Source organism: Chionomys nivalis, chromosome 4 (genome assembly GCF_950005125.1).
Source record: "Chionomys nivalis chromosome 4, mChiNiv1.1, whole genome shotgun sequence".
In the NCBI taxonomy this organism is placed as follows: Eukaryota; Metazoa; Chordata; class Mammalia; order Rodentia; family Cricetidae; genus Chionomys; species Chionomys nivalis.
The window spans coordinates 58,709,742-58,734,044 of NC_080089.1; the positions used below are offsets into that span (position 1 = coordinate 58,709,742).

At 46.1% G+C, this 24,303-nt stretch overlaps 1 protein-coding gene across 10 annotated transcripts in view; it reads left to right on the plus strand.

Moving 5' to 3' along the window:
- The window catches only part of Celf6 (CUGBP Elav-like family member 6), a 34,621-nt gene extending 10,505 nt beyond the window's left edge, over positions 1-24,116 (plus strand). The window contains exons 3-13 of one of the 10 annotated variants that reach the window (XM_057768894.1): positions 3,154-3,202; positions 15,878-16,006; positions 16,100-16,179; positions 16,325-16,468; positions 16,582-16,714; positions 16,796-16,945; positions 17,160-17,222; positions 17,495-17,575; positions 17,668-17,811; positions 18,308-18,463; positions 19,215-19,349. In XM_057768894.1, coding sequence (XP_057624877.1) covers positions 3,154-3,202; positions 15,878-16,006; positions 16,100-16,179; positions 16,325-16,468; positions 16,582-16,714; positions 16,796-16,945; positions 17,160-17,222; positions 17,495-17,575; positions 17,668-17,811; positions 18,308-18,435 — 1,101 coding nt within the window. In that variant the 3' untranslated portion in view covers positions 18,436-18,463; positions 19,215-19,349. Of the gene's footprint in view, positions 1-1,896; positions 2,055-3,153; positions 3,203-15,877; positions 16,007-16,099; positions 16,180-16,324; positions 16,469-16,581; positions 16,715-16,795; positions 16,946-17,159; positions 17,223-17,494; positions 17,576-17,667; positions 17,812-18,307; positions 18,464-19,214 lie in introns of those variants that run through there. The other 9 variants (XM_057768895.1, XM_057768899.1, XM_057768890.1 and 6 more) reach the window with 9 other exon arrangements.
- The last annotated feature ends 187 nt before the right edge of the window (positions 24,117-24,303 follow it).

The following is a 24,303-nucleotide window of genomic DNA, read 5'->3' on the forward strand; positions in this document are numbered from 1 at the left end:
GACTCACTTCCCAGCAGCAACATGGAAGTTTGCAAATATCTGTGACTACAGTTCCAGGGGGTCTGTGATGCCGTCTTCTAGTCTCTGTGTGCACCACTGCACACACGTGATGCGACATATATATACATACATACATATACATATACATACATATACAGACAAAACACCCACACACATATATACATACATATGTAATATACAGACAAAACACCACACACATGTATACATATATATGTAATACACATACAAAACACCCACACACATAAAATAAAAATAAATAAGTCTTTTTATAGAATGAGGAAGAGACCTGATACTAACTCTGACCTTCACACACACACATACACACATGCACAAACATGCACAGTGGACTTGAGCTGGGAGTGATTATACATATCATTCAGCAGGAGGCTGAGGGAGGAGGATCATGAGTTTGTGGCTAGCTTAAGCTATTAGCAAACTCCAGGACAGCCTGAGCTACATAGTGAAACAAAATACAAAACCAAATAAAAACCAAGGAGTTGAGCAGTAGTATACAAATCTCAGGAGCTTCACCGTCAGGCAGACGTGGAATGAATCTCAGAGAACCCACAGTGTGGTCCTAGACAAATAAACTTCTCTCCCTGAGCCTCAGCTTTCTCATCTATAATATGGGGACACTGGACCTCCTGAAGTGATTAGAAAGATTTGGAGACAACAGGTATAAATAGTCCCAGGGGAAGGCGTGGCATCTGGTGGGCGCTCAAAAAATGGGGGTCTTATCTTCTCTGTGAGCTCTGAGGGCAGTCTCCATGTAAGCATCACTGGGGCCCATCACAGCGTTCTACAAGTGTTGGCAGCATGCCCGACTGGCAGAATGTGTAGACCTTGAGCCTGAGGACTGGACCCTGGCAGGCCCATGCAGGAATTTATATATACCACCCCATTTCCACTCTCTATCAAAAGGTCAGGTGGTTGGGAGGAGGGAAAGGAGCATCCCTTGAGCACCAATGAGCACCATCTCCCAGGAAACCCAGCCAGGAGCTACCATGGAAACCGCTGCTGTCACATGTACTCGTCACTCTGGGCTCCAGAGAAAAATTCTCAGGATCTATTTAAGAACTAATAAAATAATGATGGTCTTGCTCACTCTCACTGACCCCCCAGCTAAGGCTTCTGCCCCTCTCCTTTCTACCAGACTCTCCTCTCTTCCCCAAACCTGCTTTCTGCCCCCCATCCCCTCCTTTCCTTCCCATTCCCACCAGTAATTCTCTTTCTTTGCCCTTTTCTAGGTCTGTCTCTTACTTTCTCCCATGATTTCTGTCTTGCATGTTTCTTCATCACTCCCCATGTCTCTGCTCTCCATAGCTCTGTCTCTTGGTTTCTCCTCCACACTCACAGGTGGCCATGCCTAGGGACTGGTCCTGTCCTCCTGGTCCCTGGTCCAGGCCAGTCCAGACCTGTCCAGCTCGCCCTGATCTGCTTGGATTGATCTGTCATCCCCTCTAGACTACAACCTGAGTCCTGTCGGTGTCTCGGCCCCCACCCACAGCCTGGTACACTGCAGGTGCTCCACTACCAGAGGGTGGGTGTGTCAGAGCCTTGGGTGGGAGGGAGGATTACAATGGTTCAGGCTTGGCCTGTTTTCCTCTCCTTTTTTTTTTTAAATGAGTCTTCCTCACCCCTCCCACCCCAAAATTTGATCCAAAGAAATTGCTCAGCTGTGACTGCCAGGGTGTTACCATGGTTACTGGGTAGCACTTGTGGCTATGGTAACAGGAAGCTGCCTGTTGTCTCGGCAACGAGCACATTGGAAGGGATGGAGTGGCCCCTGATTGGTGCAGAAGCAGTACGTTTCCTGAGGGGAGGGGGTCAGATCATCACCTTCTCAGGCCAGATGGGCATCAGTTACCCCTTCCTCCAGGAACAGGAAGGCCGCTGTTCCTTCCTCCCGGCACTCAGCTGTCTGCCCCCAACATCAATCCCTTACATCCCACGCACCCAGCTCTTGGCAGTTTACCAAGACCTTCTGCACCCCCATTACCTCATGTGATCCCCACAACACCTATGAGAGGAAGGTGAGATGGGGATTCAATCATGAATTCACTTAGGGTGGTTGGGGGATGGGAAGGTGGGGGTATCTATTGAATCACCTAGGAGCTCTTTCAGGTTCTACAGCCCCCCATCTTAAGAAACTAATATGGTTCCCAGGTGATTTTTAACCATGTCTGATCAGGGAACCCTTGGATTAAAAGGTGAAGCTGGATGGAGGAGGGAACGGGTTGGAGGGAAAAGTTAAGCTGCTTTCTAGGTTTACAACCTGAGTGATGGAGGATGGAGTTTGGGTGGAAAGATGAGCTCGGGTTCTGGTGTGTTGAGTGGGAAGTGCCAGTGGGCCTTTCTCGCAAGGATGCCCAGCGAGGAGCTGGAAACATGGGTCTGAGGCTCAGGAGAGAATGTGGGCTGCAGACGCAGAGGTCTGAGTCATCCCTCTGTGGATAGCTATTGGGGCTGTGTGTGGGTGAAGCGATCCAAGAAGAACTGGAAGAGAGAGACGAGCAGGAAGAAAATGGTGCCTAGAGAATCCTAGCGCTGTCAGGGAAAGGGGTGCCTGTGGGAACGGAGGGGTGAGTGCAGAGACTATCATGACACAGACAGTTGGGAATGTTTCCCTGATTTGAGAGACAGTGGCTTACTTAAAATCATACAACCCAGAAATGGCAGAGTTAGGGGTATAGAGCACTAAGTCTGAGTCCCAGACTGTTTAATCTAAATAACACACAGCTATATTCTCAGCTTTAGACATAAACCACAAATGTGCTATAGCAGTTACACCCTCCCACCCAATTCCTCTCACTCAAAGCATTTATGCAAGTCCAGGAGCCTGAGGCGCAGGCACCACATGGACCCTGAGTTCAAGACAGAAGAATTTCTTTGGTCACTGCTTCCACCCTGTTTGCCACTGAGCTTCCTGCCATCCACTCCTTCAGGTTCCAGAACTTTCTAAACATCCGGGTTAAGGAAGCAATCTTGGAGAGAATCTATAATCCCGGGGGGGGGGGTGCAGAGTGCAAAGGGGCTGGTACTCAGAGACTGAGGAGCTCAGTGGGAAGAAACAACTAAGCCTTAGGACCAGGCAGTCATGCTAAATGGGTGTGTTGGTCCCGTGTCTTTCAGATGAGTCGTCCGATCCAAGTGAAGCCGGCTGCCAGTGAGGGCCGAGGAGGTAATTTCCCTGTCTGACAAACCTCAGAGTGGTACCTGAGTAGAGGATGGGTGGGCCCACTCTTGGAGTAGGTCCTTCGCCAGGGCTTATGGCTAGACCCAGCCCAGGTCAGTGCAGTCTGAAATTGTGAGTCTCAAGAAATAGCTCAGCCATCCCAACTTAGACTGAGAAGGGAGAGGTTCTAGAAAGCTCAGACCCAGATGTGGCAGAAAGGGCAGAAGCAGAGGAAGGGAGCTCTTGCTACCTTACTCCTGGAAAACGGCCATCACTACCTTGCTGAGTAGAATTTACAGGTGCATAGAAAGAGGCAAGCTGGGGTTGTTCTCCTTTTTCAGATCCCTCTGGGTTCACAGAAGGGACCACTCATTTCTTTCCATGGCCTGATTAATCACCATAAAAGATGAGCTGGCCCAACAGGTATTGTGAGCATAGTAAGGACCTGTGTGCTGAGGCTCCCGGAAGTCTTTAGACATCCTTGTCTGCACTGTCTCCTGGTAAGAGAGACCGCTGTTTCTTAAGAGTGATGAGGAGCCCTCATAGTTGTGGTCTGGCCAGCTTTGCTGCTACAAGGGCAGAGCTGGACTTCTTGAATCAGTGCTTGGTGTCTTTCTTGCCCTTGGGTCTTAGATTATCCCAGGTGTGTGCCTACAGCCCTCCTTGGTATCTGCTAACTCTCCCACTCTGATAAGATAGACTTTCCCTTGTCTATCTCACCCAAGAGCAGCCATTGCTTTGTTGTGTGATTGTCTAAGATTTAGGAGAGAATAGAATTTAGCTGATAGAGATGTGTGTTAACAGCCCACAAAGTCCTTCACACCCTCCCTTGATTTCCTGTCTACATTCACTAGGGGCTTTGGTAGCATCAGGGTTCTGTTTGGTTCCCAATAAATATTCCTTCCTTCCTTTAGATTCTCTGACATTTGTCTTTGATTCATAATCTCTGGTCAAGATATTATCAGCCCCACATTGCCTTGGAGAGATCTGTCTAGATTCCTTTTCTTTTTCCATGAATGTCTGTCTTTGTCATCTCACTCTTTCCAGACAAGCTTTTCAGATGTTCCAGCTGCATCCAGAACATGCTCAAGAAACCCTTCTCATTGGGAAGTTCTGTTAGGGATCAAGGCCACTGTTGGCCATATTCTAAACCTTACCCAGCTCACATACAGAAGACAGTCTCACAAGTCACCTGTGCATATATGAGTGAGCGGAGAAGAAATAGGATACACTGTGTAGGTCACTCAGCCACCCCATCACTACGTTCTAAGTTACTCCACCTTGGGGATACAGAAGTCTGGCAGACCTGGTCCCACAGAGCCCCCGGACTATGAGGGGACAGGTGGGAAAGCAAACAAGGGGTCACTATTCAGTGTGAATGGTGTTTCCCAAGGGAAGTCTAGGATGGGACTGTGGAGACACAAATGAGGGATAAAATAGCCTACACTAGGAGGTCACAGTGAGCTCCCAGAGGCAGTAACATTTAAAATGGCTTCACAAGGTGGCAGAAAGTAGTCAGATAGAGAAAAGAGGAGAGAGGAAGACTATTCCTCAGGCAGAGGGAAGGGCATGTTCTGGAGGCCCCTCACTCAGCAGGACATGGCACAACTTGGAATCTTGTTCAGGAATGTGCTGAGGTACTCATGGTATATACGGTCCTCCACATCCCATCAGAGCTCAGCAGGTGGCTGTTCAGAGGGTGTCTCCATGCCAGTAACACTTGCCCTGGGCCTCGTGGCATCATCTCGGGTATTAACATCTTCTCCCTCCTCTTTTTGGACAAATATTGCAGGTGTCACATCACGACAAATCCTATTCATAAGGCATCTCACCCGTCCACCTGATCATGTTCAGAGTAGTTCAGGGGCAGGACAAGAAGTCTGTCTGAAAAGAGGGCTGCCTAATAGTCAAATTTATTACTTCAGGAGCTTTATGTTACACAGATTTTTCTTGACAAGCAATGGTTTTCAGGGACTATGCATTCCAAGCACATCCCTGAATAATCCTCGCAAATGTGCACAACCGGATCTCTCAGTGCCTCCGTGCTGCGTACTCAGGAGAGGAGTGTAGTAGTCTTGCAAAGCAGTCGGGCCATTGTTGTTTATAAATATCTTATCTGCTGACTGATCTGTGTTCTGTAATCTTGTGACTAATCAAAATGAGTTGCTTTTCTTCAGGGCCATCACATATCTCTTCTAGATTAAAGAAATGACTTCGTGTGTGTGTCTATGTGTATACACACGGGTGACTGCAGAGGCCAGAAGTGGGCATCGGATCCCTTGGAGCTAGAGCTGTAGGTGTTTGTGAGCTGCCCAGGGTGGGTGCTAGGACCTGCCTTCTGGGTCTCTGGTAAAGCAGGAAGCCCTTGTAACAGCTCAGTCATCTTTTCAGCCCCCACACACCTCTACTAGATTTGATAATTTTTTTGTTTCTTTTGTTTGTTTTTTTGTTGTTTTGTTTTTGTTTTTGTAGACAGGGTTTCTCTGTGTAACAGTTCTGGCTGTCCTGGAATTCAGTTTGTAGACCAGGCTGGCATCAAACTCAAAGAGATCCACTTGCCTCTGCCTCCCAAGTGCTGAGATTTTGATATTGAATTTTAATGCTGTCTAATATGTGAGAAGCTCAGTCTTGTTGGTTTCTGATTGTTTTTGAGACAGGGGCTCACTGTGTAGCTTTGACTGTCTTTGAATTCAGAGAGCCACCTGCTTCTGCCTCCCAGGTGTGCAAAACCGTGCCTGGCTGAGGAGCGCAATTCTTTAAAGATGATTTTTAATATCTTGCCTTTGAAATGTAATAAACAACACCAACACGGAACAGTTTGTCCCATTAAAGCGTTATTTCAGTGACCTCAAACAGTCTATAAACTTGATTACACCTGTTCTTGTGTTCTTTGCTGGTGAGGCAGCATAGTTTCATTACTGCTTGAGTTGAAGTCTTGAGTTTACAGCTGATTACTAATCGTTTTTGTGTCTGAGAAGGACACTTGTGTCAATGAAACCTTAATTTAGCCGGGCGGTGGTGGCACACGCCTTTAATCCCAGCACTTGGGAGGCAGAGGCAGGCGGATCTCTGTGAGTTCGAGACCAGCCTAGTCTACAAGAGCTAGTTCCAGGACAGGCTCCAAAATCACAGAGAAACCCTGTCTTGAAAAACCAAAAAAAAAAAAAAAAAACCTTAATTTAAAGGACATCAAGGCTGCTGATGCCTGTAATTTCAGAATTTAGGAGGCTAAAGCAAGAGAATTGCCATGGGTTTGAGGCTACCATGAGCTATATAGTAAGATTCAGGTCAGCTTGGATTATAGTGTGAGATCCTGTTTCAAAACAAAACCGAAAAATTTTAAAGACGTTGGTGAAGGTGAGGTAATTCAACAAGTAAAGACTCTTGTTGTGTTAAGCTTGGTGTCCTGAGATCAATCTCTGGGACCTACATGGTGGAAAAGGCAAACGATTATCACAAATTGTCCTCTTGACTCCACATCCAAGCCATGGCATGTGATCTTCCATGCACACACAAATAAATAATAGAATGTAACTTACAAAGTATATCAAGACAAATGTAATCTAAAAGTCTCCCATTTATCTTCTGGAAGAAATTTTATCTGATTTTTTTTCTCATAAAACAGGGGTCAGAAACTAACCTCAGGAGCCCAGGAAGGTAACCCTTCAACTTAATACAAAGTTTACATATTAATTATTTAAACAGAAGTTTCTTCGGCCTTTTGTTAGGTTCACTGTGAGAGCACAGAGAAACCCATCGGGTTGACTCCTTGGGCACCTGAACTGCGGTTCTCCCATCATCCATACAGAAAAAGAAAATGAGCCTTTTAACAAAAATAGTGGTGTTCTGGTTTTGAAGTCTGATGACAATGCACTGTGTTCCTTTAATCAATAAGCATGAAGTCTTGCACACACTAATGTCCTTTTAGATGGTACTGGTATCACTGGAGATTTCGTGCTTCTGTGGTGTGTGTGTCTGCGTGCATGTGTGTGCGCGCGCACGTGCGTTTGTGCTGGTGTATATAAGTATGCATATATATGAAAAGGGATGTCAGTCTCAAGTATCATTCCTCAGGAGCTGTCCACCTTTCTTTGTTTCTTTGAGACAGGTTTCTCACTGGGACCCAAGGCTCACCCCATTTGTCTAGGCTATTTGGCCAGGGAATCCCAGGGATTTTTTCATCTCTGCCTCCCCAGTACAGCTATTGCAAGTATGCATCACCATGTCTGTCCTCTTACATGGGTTCTAAGGATTGAATTTAGGTCCTCATTCTTGTAGAGCAAGCACTGTCCTGACTGAGCCATCTTCCCAGCCTCAGAACTTGGTTTCAATGTCTACAAACCAATAAGGATAACAGTCCAGTAGGATCTGCCTAATGAAGGTGCTAGGACCCTCCTCCTTCACAGTCCAGTAGGATCTGCCTAATGAAGGTGCTAGGACCCTCCTCCTTCACAGTCCAGTAGGATCTGCCTAATGAAGGTGCTAGGATCCTCCTCCTTCACAGCTGTCCCCTGCATGCTTGGGGACACTTTTCTCAAAGATATGCATCCACATCTTCACAGACTAATTTATTTTAATGTATCTTGGTTAGGTTCTATGAGTTTGCAGCTAAGTTCCATGGTGTTGAGAGAGTCCATACCCTGTGTCTCTGCTTTTCATCTAGTAAACAGCATACTATTAAAGGAAAATAAACTGAGTTCCCTAGAAGGAAGTCGTCTCCTAACAAATGAAGAGGATTCATTTCTGCATTGGCCATGCATGGCATCAGAACTTTTCCTCCAGCATTTGGATTTATTTTTTAATTCATTTATATTGATTTTATGTGCATTGGTGCTTTGCCTTCATGTATGTCTGTGGGAGAATGCCACATCCCCTGGAACTGGAGTTACAGACAATTATGAGCTGCCATGTGGGTGGTGGGACTTGAACCCAGGTCTTATGGAAGAAGAGTCAGTGCTCCCAACAACCACTGAGTCATCTCTCCAGTCCTGCATTTGGGTTTAAGGTGAGAATTAAAATGTTTTCTGAAACCAGATGCAGTGACACATGTGACTAGTCTCAGATGCTTGGAATTCTGAGGTAAGAGGATCCGTTGAGCCCAAGAGTTCGAGGCTAGCCTTGTCAACATACCAAGATCCTAGCTCAATAAATAAGTGGAAAAAGTTTCCAGGGATAAAACCCCAAGGTTCCTGTGTTTCAGGATGGAAAATGTTAACTTTAAATTATCTAAAATCAGAAGTAAGAATCCTAAGTTGATCAAACAATGATTACTACATAAATGAACACTATTCAGCATAGGGACCACTGTGGATTTTTCTTACTCCATTGTCTCTACTTTGGAAACACTAATAGGAAGTTACACTGTAAGTATAGTCTTATAGTAAATAACTTTTTATTTTTATTTTTTTAGTAAATAACTTTTTAGTCATGATGAAACCTTCAAAATCAATGGACCACTAAATTTATATTCTTCCTTTTTCAATTTTATAATATAGTCAGTAAATTAATTAATAAATCACAATGGTGATTATTCTGTTTGTTCTACTTCTCATCTTGGTTGTATGTTTTTTAGCTACACAAATCTTTACACATCCAAAATGCCTAAGGTACAGAAATAGATTAAGTGATCAATACACTCAATCAATACACTCTTTCTACTTTTTAATTAAGTAATTAATTAATTCAAAACTTGGACTTGTAATCTTTCTGCTTCAGACTCAGAGTGCTAGAATTATAGGTATGCATTACAACACTTTGGTTTAATTTTTAAAAATTATCTTATTTTTATGTGTGCCTACTTGTCACGTTCTCCATGAGGGTGCAGTTTCTGCAGCATTCATAAAAGAGTGTTGGATCCTCTGGAACTGGAATAACATGTGGTTGTGAGGCACCATGTGGCTGCGGGGGGTCAAACTGGAACCTTTGGATGAGTAGTCAGTGCTCTTAACCATTGAGCCACCTCCCCAAATTCATAATTTTTTTAATTCTTTATTTTTTGATATTAAAATATAATTACTTCACTTTCCTTCCCTTTTTCTCTCCCCAAACCTTTCCATATATTCCTCCTTTTCTTTTCTTTTTTCTTTTTTTTTTAAATTTGGTTTTTCAAAACAGGGTTTCTCTTTGTAGCTTGGAACTTGCTTTGTAGACCAGGCTGGCCTTGAACTCACATAGATCCACTTGCTTCTGCCTCCTGAGTACTGAGGTGTGCACTGCTACAGCTGACTGTATATTACTGTTTTAAATAAGAACTGTTGTAATACAGCCAGTTGACGGTCATTACTATCTTCTTAATTCTAGAAAAATGCCCCCTACTTTTCTTACAAGTCTAATTCACTAGATTTTACAGAGAGCTCTTAAGGGTTGCCTCAAGTTAACTCTTTGCTTCCTGCAATGTGAAGGTACAGAAAGCTGCTTGACTGAGGGCAGAGCATGTTAAGTGATGTTGTAACAGCCCAGGGCCTTGGCTGTAGTGGAGACTGAGGCACACCCCCATCACAAGTGGTACCTTTCAGACACAGATGTAAACCCACAAAGGAAAATGCACCCCCGAAGTATCTTCTATCTCTAGGAGCCTGGCTCACCTTTCTTACTTAGACCAGGTTCAGTTGGGTCACAATGAAGGGTCAGTAGCATCTTGTTTTCATTTCTTACTCTAAGTCTCTTTGTTGCCATCCTCCTTAAAGCTCTTATTTATGTTTTAATGGTAAAATACAAGGAATAGGATCCTGATAGATGGATCAGTAGTTAAGAGTACTAGAGGATCTGGGTTCTGTTTTGAGCATCCAGATGACAGTTTGCAGCCATCTGTAACTCTGGTTCCAGGGGATCTGATGCCCTTTCCTGGTGTTCGAGAGCACCAAGAACACATGTGGTGCACATACATACATACATGTAGGCAAAACACCTGTACACACAAAATCATAAGAAATTTTAAAAACTTATATATCATATTAACCATTTTAGTGTTACACTTACTAGTGTTAAGTATATTCACATGTTTGTGCAACCAAACACCAAAAGACTTTATTCTTCAAAATGTGAACAGCCCAGGAAGAGGACTCAGTCAGTAAAGTATTTGCCACGCAAACCTGAGTTACCTGAGTTCCATCCCAGTCCCCGTGTAAAAGCCTGCCTACCTGTATGTCTCCCAGTACTGGGAAGGTAGAGACAGGAAGATTACTAGATCTTTCTGGCCAGCTAGTCTAGTGAGCACCAAGTTCAGTGATAGACCTTGTTTCAAAAAAATAGACTGGAAAGTGATTGAGGAAGACACCCCGTGTCCACTTCCGGCTTTCACAACCACTCCTATACCTGTGCACACGCACTCCCCAGCCCCAACATGTACACAGAAATGCATGCACATGTGTGTGCATGCACACACACAAAATCAGACCCCTGAAACCTGACACCATTAAACTTTTCCCTATGTCTGTAGCTTCCAGCAAACACCGTTCTGCTTTCTCTTTTTAATAGTCAGACTACTCCCGACAACTCACGTAGGTGAAAATGGGCAGCTCAGCATAATCCTACAGGTTCACCCCTTGCGAGGGGAAATGTCAGAATCCCTTTCCTTTTTAAGACTGAATAGCAGCCCACTGGACACATATGCTGCATTTTATTTATTCATTGATCTGTTGGTGAGTGTTTGGGTTCCCTTTATCTTTTGGCCATGGTGATTAATCACATTATAATGGAATATACAGACATGTCCTTAGGGTCCTGTTTCCTCAGAGAACAAATGCCACACGATTTCACTCATGTAAAATAGAAAGAGGAACCCACACAAGCAGAGTGGAATGATGGTTAACAGTGGCTAGTGGGAGACGGGAACGAAGGAAAGAGAGATGTGAGTCAAAGGCTCCAGGTTTCTGTTACGCGGAGAAACATGTTTTTGTGGGTGATTACAGAACATGGCAACTATAGTTAATAATAATTTGTAAAAATGGCTCAGCTCACATATTGCTCCTGCAGAAGGACTGCAGTTTCTAGAATCCTTGCCAGGTGGCTGTAAGTCACCTATAACTCCAGCTCAAGGGAATCCAGTGCTTTACTGTGGGGCTGGAGAGCGGGCTCAGCAGTTATGAGCACTTGCTCCTCTTGCAGAGGACCCAAGTTTACTTCCCAGCACCATATCCCATATGATGCCTTCTTCTGGCCTGCAAGCACATGGTGCACATACTTATAGAAAGCAGGCACACACATATACATAAAGAAAAAATACATAACAAAAAATCCACAAAGCCAGGAGTGGCAGCACCTTTAATCCCAGCACTCAGGAGGCAGAGGAAGGCAGATCTCTATGAGTTTGAAGCCAGCCTCATCTACATTGTGAGTTCCAGGACAGCTAGGACAATATAGAGATACCCTGTCTCAAAATAAATAATAAATAAATAAATAAATAGGTAGATATTTAAAAAATGAAATAAATCTTTTAAAAAGAATTTTAAAATTTACCGTGAAAAGTCAAGTAAAGTGACAAACATGTTAATTAGCTTAAGGTGATGAATATGTTAATCAGCTTAGTCATTCCACACTGTATACAGCAAAATATGAAATTGTATCCCATCAATACGTAAAATTATTAATGCTGATTAAAAATAAAAATAATTTTGGAAAAAAGTACAAAACTTTTAATACTTTGCCATAAATACTTCAAAGAAGGTCATTCTGGATCATATGGTAATTCTGCTTTTATTTTCTTGGGGGCTGCTATTACATCTTTTGAGGAAGGGCAGTGAGACAGGGTTTTACTGTGTGACTCTGACTGGCTTGGAACTCCCTTTGTAGACAGGCTTGCCTTGATTTCACAGAGAGCCACCTGCTTCTGCTCCCCAAGCGCTGGGGTTAAAGGAGTGCCACTGAACCTGATGTTGTTTGCGCCATAGCAGCTGTGCCTTTATCTTCCTCCCTGCACCAACATCCCAGTCTCTGGTGTCTCCTAATTTTGACTTCTACTTCCCTAATGATGACCTAACGTTTCAAGAAATGTCCTGTGCTTCTCATTCATTGGTATGTCTTTGTAGACAAATTAATCTAAGACCTTTGCCTATTGGTTGGTTTTGTTTGTGTGTTTAGTTGACTAGCTGGTTTGTTTGTTTTGATTTTTGTGACGGTGTCTCATTATGTAACCCAGGCTGGCATCCAGCTGACCATTCTGTCCCCACCTACCACAACACCACACAGCTCTTGGCCCACTGAAGATAAAACTTTTTTTTTTTTTTTTAACAGAGTGTCACTGTGTAACCATGATTGGTCTGGCACTCCCTATGTAAACCAGGCTGGCCTTGAATTCACAGAGATCTTCCTGCCTCTGCCTTCTGGGTGTAGGTTAAAGGTGAGCGCCACAACTGGGTAAGTCTTTTCATTTTTGACATAGAGTCTTGTGTAGCCCAGGCTGGCCTCTGTGTAACTGAGGATGATCTTGAATGCCCCGGCCCCCTGAGTGCTGAGATTACAATTGTGTGCCACAATGCCTGATTCATGAAGCACTCGGGACCAAACCCATAACGAGCAAGCATTCTGCCAAGTAAGCTACATTCCAGGCCTTTACCATTGAACTCTGCGGCTTTCCAACTATATCTCAACTCCCCACTGATGTTTCCTCCCTTTTGCTTCCACCCCGGGAAGACAGAACTCCACAGAAAGATAGAAGATAGTCTGTCTTTAGGGACCTACTCACTTTCCGTGGGATACTCTTTATGTTATTATTTTTTGTGTGTATGGGTGTTTTGTCTGCATATATGTTTATGCACCATTTTGTGCCTGGGGTCTACAGAGACCAGTGGAAAATGTTGAACCACCACCACGTGGATGCTAGAAATCAAACTTGGATCTTCTGTAGCCCCGTTGGGTATTCTTACTTAGATGCTTTTAAGTGCTGGGACTGAACTCCAGGGCTGTGCCATGCTATGTAAGTGCTCTACCACTGGGCTACATCCGCAGCCAGACATTGATTCTCCCTCTTACAGAGCTCTCTTTTAAGCAAACTCGTAGAGTTTGATTAGAGGAAACTGATTTGTCTGGGCTGTTAGCACCATCATTTCTATCTGAAGGGAAATCAGTATGCCTTAGAGTCTTCGTGTCAGTCTGGAGGCTACACAAGAGGGCCCGGGCTTGTTTTTGATCAAGTCTCATGAAATTATCCCACTATTTCTGGATTGCCTGAAGTTCCAGCTCATCATCCTGTGAAATGTTAAGTCCTTGTAAAGTATCAGAGAAAGTTCCACGATTCAAGTGTTACCTTGGAAACAGGTAGAGAACCCAGCCCATAATGAGTGCTCTTTTCAAAGATGGCGTTTTTGCACCTCAGTAGTCCAGAAACATAGGCTTAATGCCCTAATGGAAATTCTAAATAAAGAGCTCCTTATCAGGACAGGAGGGTCAGAGGAGAACCGTGATAGCTATGCTGTGGCCACCTTTGTCCCACACTCCACCGTGGACAGAAAACATCAACATAAAGTTTAGATGAAGGAATGCAACACTCCTGTCCACACAACCTCTTTACTATGTTAGGGGCTTCATCTAAGCTTGTGGTCTCTTTTCACGTAGGGCTACCTGGATGCTGGCCCAGGAGGCATGACAGTGTACAGATCCTATCAGTGACACAGCTCTACTATAAATTAGAGCACCATGAAGCTCCCTTGGGACTGTGAAGATCCTGGGATCTTCTCCAGACACTTCCAGGCCTTTTGCAGACATGGGCGTATTTTAATGTCACAGCTCAGAACAATAGCATAGACTTCTTGACATTTGATGTTGGACATTTCCCTGACCACTTGAGGCCTGTTTGTCAATGTTAGAACAAAACCATGAATTTCATAATATTTATGCAAGACTCAAATCCACACTGGTGCTACCTTCCAACTCCTTCCATTTCTGGAAGGTTGAGCCCCATCTTTGATGTTGCTCAGTGGCTTGCATACCCCCTTCCTCTTTCCTGTCTTCTTGGGTTATCCGGAACCCTACCCTCTATCTTCTTTTAATGGTTTCAGAGGACTTTCCTTGGATTGCACAGGGAAGATTTCAGCTCCCTTTTCTGGCTTCAGTCCAGGCATTTCTGCTTTTCTTTTACATCTTTACTTTCACCCTAATATTTTATTACTTTGATTGACTGTGTGTGTGTGTGTGTGTGCGCGCGCGCGCCACAGCCTGTATGTGGAGTTCAGAGACAACTTGTGGAAGTCGGTACTCTCCTTTCACTATGTGGGTTCCAAGAATAGAATTTAGGTTCATGAGATTATATATACAAACATATATAATATACACATATATGTGAGAGAGATAGAATCAGGTTCATCATTGACAGCAAGTGCTTTTACCCACTGAGTCATCTCACCAGCACCATCTTAATATTTTTACTGAAACAATGTATTTCACCACTTTTTTAAAAGAGATTGGGAAAACAAGGATCTGTTCCATGGACTCAATTCTCTCACTAACACCTTAGAAGCAAAATCCATCGTCTTACAAGGATGTAAGCTTGTGAGGTAGCAAAGGGGTTTAGGAGCCGGGGTTTTTTTTTTTGTTGTTTGTTTGTTTGTTTGTTTTTCTGAGCTCTGGGATCTTAATGGTGAAATCTGATGCCTGATTCCCAAGGAACCCTTCTTTCCCCACCCCTAATTCAGAGGCCTTCTTGGAAAGAGACAGAATGCAGACTCTAATAGTAGGTCCACTGGTTCTATCCTTCCAATTCCAGTTTCCTAGATAGTGCTACAGAGGTCTGACTTGAAAGATGTACAGCTAATCCTGGTTCAAATCCAAGCCCTCTAATTTTCCTCAGGGAATAGAGGCTCAGCTTCCAATCCTGTCCCTTCCTTTCTCTGCCACCCCCACAGGAAATGTGGGTGCATGGAGAGATCCCTTGTTTTCAGATGATCATCTAAGTTACCGACGGAATGTGTTCTTCCAAGGCATAAACACAACAGAGGCGGGATCAGGGCACGAGAACATGAGGAGTCAAAGAGGAGGTCACAGGGCCCAGAGAGGACCCTGGAAGCTAGACAAGGAGATGGGGGTGGGGAGGTCTGGAAATTAAGAAAGGGGCTCAGAGACTCAGCACAGTGGGTTAGATTTGGTGCTGGGGGTAAGGACTCAGCAGTCCGGTGCTGAGTATCTTAGACTAAGACAGTAGAGTAGGACATCTGTGCTGTGTTCTGTGTTGGTTTTTGTTTTGTTTTGTTTTTGTTTGTTTGTAATTTATTTGTTTGTTTGACAGAACCCTCCTTAATTTGATCAAGAAAGAGCATTGATTTGGCCGTTGCCACCAGGCTGACCAGTAAGGTCATAGTCAAGCAACCCTTCCTCCAGCATGCTGAGTCTCCAGTAGCATTGCCCAAGTCCACAATAAAAAGGGTCAAAATATAACATGCTGTGTATAGGCTCCACCCCAAAAAGGCATCAGATAGACTATGTCACTTCCCACAAGAGCAGCAATGGGTCTCTGTGAACTTCTGGAGGACCCAGGTTTCATGGTGGAAATCTCAGCTGAGTTTCTTCCCTCAAGACCTGTAGACCACCCTGCCCCTCACAGACACCCAGCTTTAGAGTCCCATTGCCTTCTCATTCCCTACAAGTCTTCCTAGAGCAAGACTGGTGAGCCACCTTCCCAAAATCTGCAGGCGACTCTGGGGAGTCTAGGAACACTTGGGGTCCCCAGGTCATTCCTGGCTTTGTCCCCAGAGGACCGGAAGCTGTTTGTGGGGATGTTGGGCAAGCAGCAGGGTGAGGAGGATGTCAGACGTCTGTTCCAGCCCTTCGGCCATATCGAGGAGTGCACTGTCCTGCGGAGTCCTGATGGTACCAGTAAAGGTGACTTGAACTGCCCCTGGGTTTTCCGGGTGACCTTTTCTTACCCTCTGACTCCTGTGGCCTGAGTCGTTCCATTCTTGTTTCCTGCACCAGGCTGTGCCTTTGTGAAATTCGGGAGTCAAGGGGAAGCTCAAGCTGCCATCCAGGGACTGCACGGTAGCCGGACAATGACGGTAAGAGCGGAACCTGGGCTGAGGGTGACGCCAGCGGGGTGGGAACCTGCTCTCCGCGTTCCGGAGCAAGGGCTGGCTGGGGAAGGTGCTGGACTCAGAGCTCAATCAGGGTCAGTACAGGTCACCACGCCCTTCCTTTGCCAAGGGCGCTTCATCCAGCCTGGTGGTGAAGCTGGCAGACACCGACCGGGAGCGCGCGCTGCGGAGGATGCAGCAAATGGCTGGCCAGCTGGGCGCCTTCCATCCAGCGCCACTGCCTCTCGGGGCCTGTGGCGCCTACACCACTGCGGTAGGTGCCTGCCTGCCTCCGGCCCAGAGTGAATAGGACCTGGCTCCGTGTCGGGAGATCAGGCAGTTGCCAGCCGCTGAGGCCTCTACAGATGCCCTTCTTCCTTCCCCAAGATCTTGCAACACCAGGCAGCATTGCTGGCAGCGGCGCAGGGTCCTGGGTTAGGCCAGGTGGCCGCGGTGGCCGCCCAGATGCAGCACGTGGCGGCCTTCAGCCTGGTGGCTGCACCGCTATTGCCTACAGCAGGTTAGAGACCCAAAAAACTGAAGCCATGGTTGGGAGGGCCCATGAAGTACGGCTCCCTGACCCTCTTATCTCCACCTACAGCCAACGCATCACCTGGTGGAGGTGGTCCTGGTGCACTCCCCGGCCTTCCAGCGCCCATGGGGGTCAATGGATTCGGCTCCTTGACCCCCCAGACCAATGGACAGCCAGGCTCCGATTCGATCTATAACAACGGGCTTTCCCCTTACCCAGGTGGGTCACCCTACTCTGCTGACCCAAACTCCTGGAAATGGTACGGGAAGGCAGGTTTTCCAGGCAAGGCCATGCCTGGGGGGAAGGGATTCCCCCCATCTTCCCTGCTGCCTTTCATAGCGGTCCTCCACCTCCCACACTCCCACCCAGGGTCTCTCCCCTGGCCCCTGCCTACCTGCCTTCATCGTGGGCCTTGCGCCCCCTCTCTCTCCAGCCCAGAGCCCCGATGTGGCTGATCCCCTGCAGCAGGCCTACGCTGGGATACACCAATATGCAGGTTTCACTTGGCACTGCCCAGCCTGGGTGTGTGGGTGTGGGGTGTTAAAGGGCCTCAGGCAGGAAGAGGGAGATTTGTGGGAGGGTTAGGCTCTGTTCTGAGGAGCCAACTCTTCCATCCTGTTCAGTCCCCAGCCCCAGCTCCTAGCGACCTGTCTTGGGTCAAGGGTTATAGTGAACTGGGTTGAATCGGTCAGAGCTGGTCAGGCAGATGGGGCTCTGTCTGGGAAATGGCTCTTGGGGGTCACTGCCCACTCCCACCTCTGTCTCCAGCAGCCTATCCCTCGGCCTATGCCCCAGTGAGCACAGCTTTTCCCCAGCAGCCTTCAGCTCTGCCTCAGCAACAAAGAGAAGGTGAGGGACTGGGGGCTGGAGAGCAGGGGTTTGTGTGTGTGGGTTGCCCCTGAGGATCCTTCCCCTGAGCAAGCCTGCTACTGTTCCTACAGGCCCTGAAGGCTGTAACCTCTTCATCTATCACCTGCCTCAGGAGTTTGGGGATGCAGAACTCATACAGACATTCCTGCCGTTTGGAGCCGTTGTCTCTGCCAAAGTGTTTGTGGATCGTGCCACCAACCAGAGCAAGTGTTTTGGTGAGCTGATCCATCCCCGTGCCTCAGGAGGCCCATAAGGCTTCCATAAGACTGAGTGTTACAGGACAAAGTGTGAGCACAGAAAGCCTTGTTTCAGATCACCTGAGAATCTTGGGTAACTAGAATGTGTGAGATCGGGAAGGTTTCAGCTTTAGAGTTTGTCCAAAGCAGGGTGAGTTTGGATGGGTTTGGAATAAATAGTTGCCTTCAGACCCCAACTGCAGATCTGAAGCCAGACTGGGAGGAGTGAAGCAAAGCAGCCAAGCCAAGCCAGGGAAATACTCTGACCCACACAGACTTACTTCCCATCTTCTGGAAATCACACCTTTAGGAATGATTTGCCTCTATTACATATGTGTCTATACTATGTATACATAGATGCTCACATAGTTAAGCAATAGAAAGGTGCCTATGTGATGGACCTAGTCCGGAAATTAGAGAAAGGAGACCCTGGCAAGCTGGATTCCCAGCTAACCTGTCTGCCCACACCCTCCAGGGTTTGTTAGTTTTGACAATCCAACCAGTGCCCAGACTGCCATCCAGGCCATGAATGGCTTTCAAATCGGCATGAAGAGGCTCAAGGTCCAGCTAAAGAGACCTAAGGATGCCAACAGGCCTTACTGATCTGCATTCACTGTTCAGTCACAGACAGGTGAGTCTTTGATGGATGTCAGGCAAATGGGACCAGGGTCACAAGACCCTGGCAACTTTATGATATCAGGATACTGCCATCTGAGAAATCCAGAAATAAAGAGAAGAGCCAGGGATAAGGGGGACAGAGACTGGAATTTTTTTTCAACCCAAAATTCAAGGTGAATTAGATGACTTTGGTGCTTCCAGTCTCGGAGAGACGATTTCTAGGAAAATTCAGCCCATTCTATTCTAGGGACAACAGCAGGAAGCCACAGGAGCAGTGAGCTTATGGGGGGGCTGTGGAGAATGGGGTTTGGTTCGTATCTTGAGGATCCCATTGGCCATAGGTCCTGACTTTAGTGAAGGGGATAGAACCACTGGGCAGCTTGAATGAAGAGAAGAGCAGCTAACGGGAGATGGAGGGAGAGAAGTAAAGAGCCTCAAGAGGCAGACCTGAGGGCTTAGTGAGCAATGAGCAGCATGGTGACAAGGCCCAGGCTTCAGGAAGGACCGCAGGAGACTGCCTGCCACCTGGAGAGCTGTCCCCTTGGCCTCAGCTCACTCAAGCTGCCCCAGAAACTGTGGGGCGTTTGCTACAATGATCTGCCTAGGATCTAGGCAAGGGCTAGCTTCTGTGGCGAGGATGCTGCCAGAAGAGAAACCCTGACACTTAGCTAAGAAGTCACAGAGGGGACAGGCTGCTCTTATCTTACCCTCAGTGACCTTTGCCTCCTCCCGCCTGTTTCCTTATCAATCAATACCAACAACAGAACTGAAGAGTGACAAGAAAGGAAAAAGAAAAGCACAGAAATGCTGGAGTGGCCCTGCCGGAAGGAGTGGCAGCAGACGGAGGTGGACCAGACCCAGGGCTGGCGCCTGGGGCTCAGGCCACTCATCGTGGGGGTTGTTCCACGGAGTGATCAAGCTGGCAGGGCAACCAGTGCTGGCTGAGGATCGACTGATCTAAGGGAACCAGCAGAGGGCCTTGGGGGTGCCAAGGGCTTCTCAGCAAGGGAAGCCCAAACTTACTTTGTTCAGAATCATATCATTCCTTAGTGTTTAGGGACCAAAGGACTATTGCTTTTTTTAAGAATATATATATCTATATATCTATAAATTAAAACAAAGAAAAAACAGAAGAGAGACAAAGAAGACAGTATAGAGTCTCATAAAAGCTGCCTTTAACTATCCCTAGGAGACAGGGTGAAGGAGACCCTTAATAGCCAGCCCCAGCCTAGGCAGAGGAGGCTGTGGAAGATTGTCCTGTGTCTCATTCCTTCTGAAGCTACTCCCTTCCCTGCCCTTAAACAGAAATGACAAAGGATGTGAAGCCTAGGCTCATAGTCTAGCAACAAGAGGGTTATGGAAGCAGCGAACCCACAGTCCCCAAACTCAGTATCCCTGAGGAGGCCTCAGGAGGATTCAGGCCTGCGCTGCTCTTTGCTATGCTACTAGGGCCCCGGCCATCAGAAGTGGGAATCTGCCTTTCCTTCACGATGCCCTTTTCTGGGGAGTCAGAGCCTCCCCAGGCAGGAAGAAAGAGGGAGCCTTTTCCTTCCCAGTCCAGGTAGACCAAGGCCACACCTTTGGCTAAGCTGAGACACCTCCCATTCCCCTCCCCTTGCGACTGCCCCAGTGTGCCCTTGCTTCAGGCCACCTTCTGTCTCTTAGTCTGTTTGTCCACCTGTGAAGTAGACTTGAGATACACGGAGAGGGCTGTGACACAGACACGGAAGGCTTGCTGCTGTAAATACTGCCGTTGAGGAGGGGATACTTTATCTATGTAGAAGCTTCAGAATTAGAGGTCCCTCTTTACCCAGGACCCGGGAGGGAAGTAGATGTTTTGCCAAAATACTAATTCATTCCTTTAAAAAGTCCATCTTTCCTATGCAAGTGCGTCTCACGTGTGCTTACCCGAGGTGCTTTTAGATGGTGAGCCATGTTCAGCTTAGAAGTGGTGTGTGCTCTGTCTGTGTGTCCTTGTCTGTCTGTTGTATACAGTGGGTGCCATATAAAGCTGATCAATGGTGGTGTTTCTGCTGCTTCTGTGAGGTGGGCAAAAGGTTCAGCTCAGAATACCACGATTCACCTTTTCTTGGTCAGCCCTCCCTGGGCCTGCCAGGCCTTGAATACACTTTTCCCCCGGGGGAATAATTTACACTCCCACCACCAAGTCATGGATCAATTTAGTTTGAAGCCCCACCGAATAGGGGATGCTCTGGTCCAGCACTGGAGGCCTGCCATCCGATAGATAACACTGGGACATAAAACGATGTGGGAGGGAAAGAAGATAATTCCTTCTAGGCTCTTTTGAAGAAAACCTGTTCCCCCTGCCCCCACAGCCCTGTTCCTCTGTCTTTGACTGGTTTTTGGAAGTAATGAGAATTAAAACTAGATTTGTCAACATTGCTAGGTTAGCTGTGGATTACATCCACAAACAATTGCCAGATGGGAGAGGGACTGGTCCTGAGGCACACATACACCTGCATAGTGCTAACCCACAGACAAATGCCTCGGGTACAGGTAGAGGTATACAACACCTGCGAATTCAAAGGAAAAGATATTCATGGACTTGGAGACATAACTCAGACAGTACAGTGTTTACCTTGTGAGCCCAAGGACCTGAGGTCAATTTTTTAGAACTCACATTAAGACAAACAAGCAAACAAAACAGGCATGCTCTTGTACCCTCAGCACTGGGGCAAGAGAGACAAGTGGGTCTGGGAGGCCCACTGACCAGCCATCCCAGCCAAAGTGGTGAATTCGAGGACAATGAGAGACCCTATCTCCAAAAAGCTAGGTGATGACCCCTGAGGAATGACAGCTGAAGTTGTACTCTGGTCTCTGCATATATGTGCACACACAAAACAGACTTCAGGCATCCACCTAAAAGCAGACAGTTCTCAGTGCTAGGTGTTAGGCGTTGTTCTAGGGCTCAAGTTTCTCCCAAGTCCCAGGAGTTGAGGGGAAACACCAACGGTTAAAGCACATACAATGGAGGGACACATGTGGCCTATACCAGCAAGAAAGCTACAGCCTGCTCTAATGTTGGGAGAGCTCCAGAAAGTCTTCCTAGAGATTAAAGTGAAAAGTCATCAAGAAGAATCTAGGATATTCAAAGTCTCTGAGTGATTGCATAATTTTGAGAAGGTATTTGTAGCCAAGAAATAATAATCCCTTATTTTAGATTCTGTTACATTACAGATAAGTCAAGAGCCTCTTATCATTCCTAAATCTACCCGAACCTTAACTCAGTACTGAGTCATGTCAAAGCATTTGAAACAATATGGAATTTATTTTACTTCATGCTATAGGGTATGAGCAAAGGCCTGGTAGACTCTAGATCCCCAAACTGCAGGTGTTGATGCAATTTAGGTCAAGTGCTGGCAAACTATGGTGTGTCAGCCAAACCTGACCTGTGACATATTTTACATGGCATAACAATTAAGAATGATTTTTTTAAAAAAAATTCAAGGATTTTGTTATTTTTTTAAACTATAGGTATGTGTGCATGTCTCTGCAGAGAAGTGCCCATGACTGCAGGTGCCGTAGAGGCCAGCAGAGGGCATTGGAGTTCCTGGAATTGGAGTTACAGGTATTTGCCAGCTGCCTGCTGAGGGTGCTACAACTGAACTTGGTCCTTTGCAAGAGCAGTGCACATTTTTAACTACTGAGCCATATCTCCAGTCCCCATTTTATATTTTTTAAAGAGTTGTCAAAAGAAATGATGATACAGAGTCTTATGTGGCTCACAAAGCTTATAACATTTATCTGGTCTCTTAGACAATAAGTTTACTAACCCTTGGTAAGGTAATGGAAGATTTGTAGAATGTCTGAGTTTGAGCAACATGGTGTTGTGTCTGTTTGTGTGTGCATGTAATAGTCTGGCCCTTTTCAATTGCAAGTACCAAAACCTAAACACAAACATCTTTAAGTCATTAGGAAATTAAATAGCTTGCATAAACACCAGATCAAAGGCTAAAATTGCTGCCTTCAGGCATTATTGGATCTAGGGGTTTAAATGACGATGTAATGTCTCCACCTCTTGATTCTGCTTCCATTTACATGTTGATCTCACTACTTCTTGTTCTAAAATCCTAGGGAAAAGTTCCCTTAGTATTGAGCATATGTACACCTCTAAAATGGAAAACTGGGCTACTTTTCCAGGCCTCTGAGGAAGGGGAGAAATAGCTCTGCAAAGGGAAAGATAATGGACGATAAGTAGTACCAACCTAGCACATTTTACATCTATTGCATCCACCTAAGCTTTCATTGACAAACTTACAATTCCAAAACTGTGTCTGCCTAACAGTGTAGTAGTCATCCTGGGTCCAACCAAAGCAGTCACAGCCACTTTCCGGTGAGAGACAAAACAGTTACAGACACAATTTCTTTACCTGTCCTAGTCTCTTAGTGATGTGCGATTCTTGGTCATGTCAAAAAGTGTCCTTAAGATTTTGCAGTATGTGGCCGAAAGACTGATTTTTTCACCCCTACATACCCAATACAAAATAGTGAAGGGAGATTAGACCATAGTTTTATGTTTCTTAACAAAACAAAAACCCAACAATCTTCCTTTTGGAATAAGACAGAAAACAATGGACTCCGATCTATAGCCCTTCCTTCAAGATAGCAGGACGACTTCTCCAGAGCCTTTCCGTTGGGAAATATCTCCTTTATTGCTCTTTTGTGGACATCCCTGAGAAGATGGCTTTTCTAGAATCAAAGCATCCCTCACCCAGTTTTCCATGGACTTGGGTCTAAGGATTGCCTCAGCAATTCAGCACCCCAGGTCCACTTGCCAGCTGCGGGGATTAGCTGATTCCTGGGCTCTCTGTGACTAGCAATGCCCATGGTTTCCAGACCCCCGGTGAGTGCTCATCCTTGAGTCTTGATCTGGCCCTCAGCAATTGTTCTGTTTTATTTCTGTTGCTGTGTTAATATACCTTAACAAAAAGCAACTTGGCCCAGATAGGGGCTTACTTCATTTTACTATTCTAGGATATAGTCCATCATTGTGGGGAAGTCAAATAGGAGCTTCATCCACAGCCAAGAACAAAGAGAACTGGGTACAAACCTGTTCAATGTTTGCTTGCTGGTACTCAGCTTGGTTTCTCTACTTTTACCCAGTTCAGGACCTAGGGACTGGTGCAAAGAGCCACTGGGGCTGCTTCCTACGTCAAGACAATCCCTCACAGACATGCTCACAGGGCAGTCCAATAATATAGACCATTCCTCATTAAGACTCTCTCCCATGTGGTTCTGGGCTGTGTCAAGTTGACAGAGATAACCATAATGGCAACAGGTCACAGTTTGAACATTCCTCTGCTCCTTAGCTTCACGGTTTCTGCAACAGCCCATCTATCTTGCTGCCCCTACAGAGACAACTCCTGTTCTATTCCTTTATGCCTCATATTCCAGCAACCTTGGGCTTCACTCAGTAGTCAAAATCTATGACTTCTAGGCCTCAGCCTCAAGAAGGATGCTTGAGGGCAGGACTGAGGCAACCACACAAGAATTCATCCGGCCATCGGTCTGCAGCTTCCTGCTTGCCTCCCCCTTCAGCACAGCCAGTTTTTAAGTGGAGGCAACATCAACAAAGGACTCCTGAGGAGACTTCTGTCTGTTAACACCGAATCTGGAACCCTTTTACAACCCAAATAGCTTGGAGACTGTGGGCATAGTCTTCGGCCCTCAACATGACCTCTGGGGTAGATTTCTTCCCTAGATACAACCCAGATATCCTGAATACGGAGGAAAAGGGCATTTGGTCTGAGATGAGCATGGCTACCTCTGACTTCAGAAACAGCTGGGGGGTGGGGGTGGGGCTGGAGTGATGACTAAGCAGCTAAGAACACT